The sequence below is a fragment of the Coffea eugenioides genome, unplaced genomic scaffold, assembly GCF_003713205.1.
Source record: "Coffea eugenioides isolate CCC68of unplaced genomic scaffold, Ceug_1.0 ScVebR1_180;HRSCAF=731, whole genome shotgun sequence".
Classification (NCBI taxonomy): Eukaryota; Viridiplantae; Streptophyta; class Magnoliopsida; order Gentianales; family Rubiaceae; genus Coffea; species Coffea eugenioides.
The window spans coordinates 38,341-40,129 of record NW_020862238.1 but is presented as its reverse complement, the minus strand read 5'-3'; the positions used below and the strand labels follow the sequence as shown (position 1 = coordinate 40,129).

The 1,789-nt window shown below is 37.8% G+C and overlaps 1 protein-coding gene across 1 annotated transcript; it reads left to right on the top strand.

The window, feature by feature from the left end:
- Positions 1-82: 82 nt before the first annotated feature.
- Positions 83-917, top strand: LOC113755884 (protein FAR-RED ELONGATED HYPOCOTYL 3-like). Its single transcript, XM_027299748.1, has 4 exons — positions 83-154; positions 245-313; positions 393-440; positions 553-917. Exons 1-4 carry the CDS (start codon positions 101-103, stop codon positions 607-609), a joined length of 228 nt encoding a protein of 75 aa, XP_027155549.1. The 5' UTR covers positions 83-100; the 3' UTR covers positions 610-917.
- The last annotated feature ends 872 nt before the right edge of the window (positions 918-1,789 follow it).

Sequence of the window (1,789 nt, the reverse complement as noted above, 5' to 3'; positions counted from 1 at the left end):
TATGATATAAATATAATGTGCTTTGGTATGTGTTAGTAGAATGGTAGTTGTGCTTTTCTAAGTTGGTAGATTGTCTTTTCGGCAGGTACAGCTGAACTTAATGGCTCCTACTCGAGAAAATTACTATGCAAGCCAGCAGACCATTCAGGGGCTAGTATGTCATTGTCATTATAACTGGTTTACATTAGGATTGCTGTTGAAGGTATAAAGTATAAATTGTATTCATTCTGGTTTTATTCTGCAGGGACAGTTAAATTCTATAGCACCTTCGCATGACAGCTATTATGGAAGTCAGCCAACCATACATGGGCTGGTATGTGTTTTTTCTTGTTCTCAATGTTTTTGCTTATATAACCTGAACTTGGAATTACATTTAGCATCTGTGCTTGCAGGGGCAGATGGACTTCCTCCGTGCTTCAAGTTTCACATATGGCATTCGGGTCAGTGCTAGAAAAATGTCATGAAAATATTGTGGGATATCTAATATCTACTGTATGTATGAGATACTTACTTTTCCTCCTCCTCTTGTAATTTTTTTTTTTTTTTGGTCAGGAGGAGCCCAATATAAGATCCACACAGTTGCATGATGACGCTTCTAGACATGCATGAGGAACTTTTTTAATGCTAAGGTAGTAACTGTTGTACCTCAGTTTTGCCATATGTATATCCTGTTGGACCTAAGCTCGTTGGGTGCAGGGCATCGACTTATCTGAATAGGGGTAAAAACCTTTTTGTGACATTAAATTCTGTGTAGCACTTAAAATGCTTTGGATATTCTGGACGTGGTCCTCTATTGTTGCTGAAGATTAGACGACTTGTTTTGGTGTCTGTTGAATAATGAAGCGAGCAGTGATATATTAATTGTGAAATGTACTTGTGATTGACTCGGGGTATCTAAGGCACTTTGTAGTTTGAAACTCTCAGAACTCATACTTTTCTAAACCGGTTAGATTTGGGAATACGAGCAGTCAATTGTAAAGGAGGAAAAGGAGACTGTAGGCAAGAAGAGTCTAGTTGAATAGCGAAGGGAGAGTAATGATAAAAGTCATCGTAATTGGTATGTGATCATCTGGTTGTTGACAATTGAAGATGCTAATTGCTAACTATGCTTGTTGCAGCTTCTTCGCGATGGTTGTTCATTGTGTTCAGTATGAACAGAAGTCAAGTTTGCTCGTTTTTTCTTAATAGTTCATATTAACGTCAGCATTTTCCTGTATTTAATTAAGGCAAAACTCGTGCACGGGGAGGAGAAAATTTTCAAGGTAATCAGTCAATGTGTGTCTGCTGCTTTTCTAAGATGATGATCCATCCCAATGTTTGCCTTGCCTATAATTTTCTTTTTCATGCCAGAAATGCTCTTACAGGTTGGAAAGTTTGCTCAAACTATCCTTCGGCTCCCTCCCTTTAGCAATCCTTGTAATTTTCGTCATCTTGTCAAGCACAACACAGTAATCATATTAAAAAACTCTTTCAACACGTAATTGAAAAACATCGCCATCCTTTGTATTAGGTGAACGCCTTCTATTCTATTTTACCAGCAAATGCGGAGCGGGCACTTGTGCTCGGCGGTTGATAGTTGGCACTAATTGATAGTTGATAATACGGGTTTTGTCAAAGGCCTTCAAAATTTTGCTTCTGGGGCTTTTCTATACGGGTATTTGATGATTGCAGCTAATTCCTATGAGGCTTTTGTAATTACACTTTTATCCTAATTTTACTGTTTAATTAACTAACCTTGGTCAAAATATGGGGAAAAAAAGTACACTTTTAGTCCTCAAAATTTGGAGAG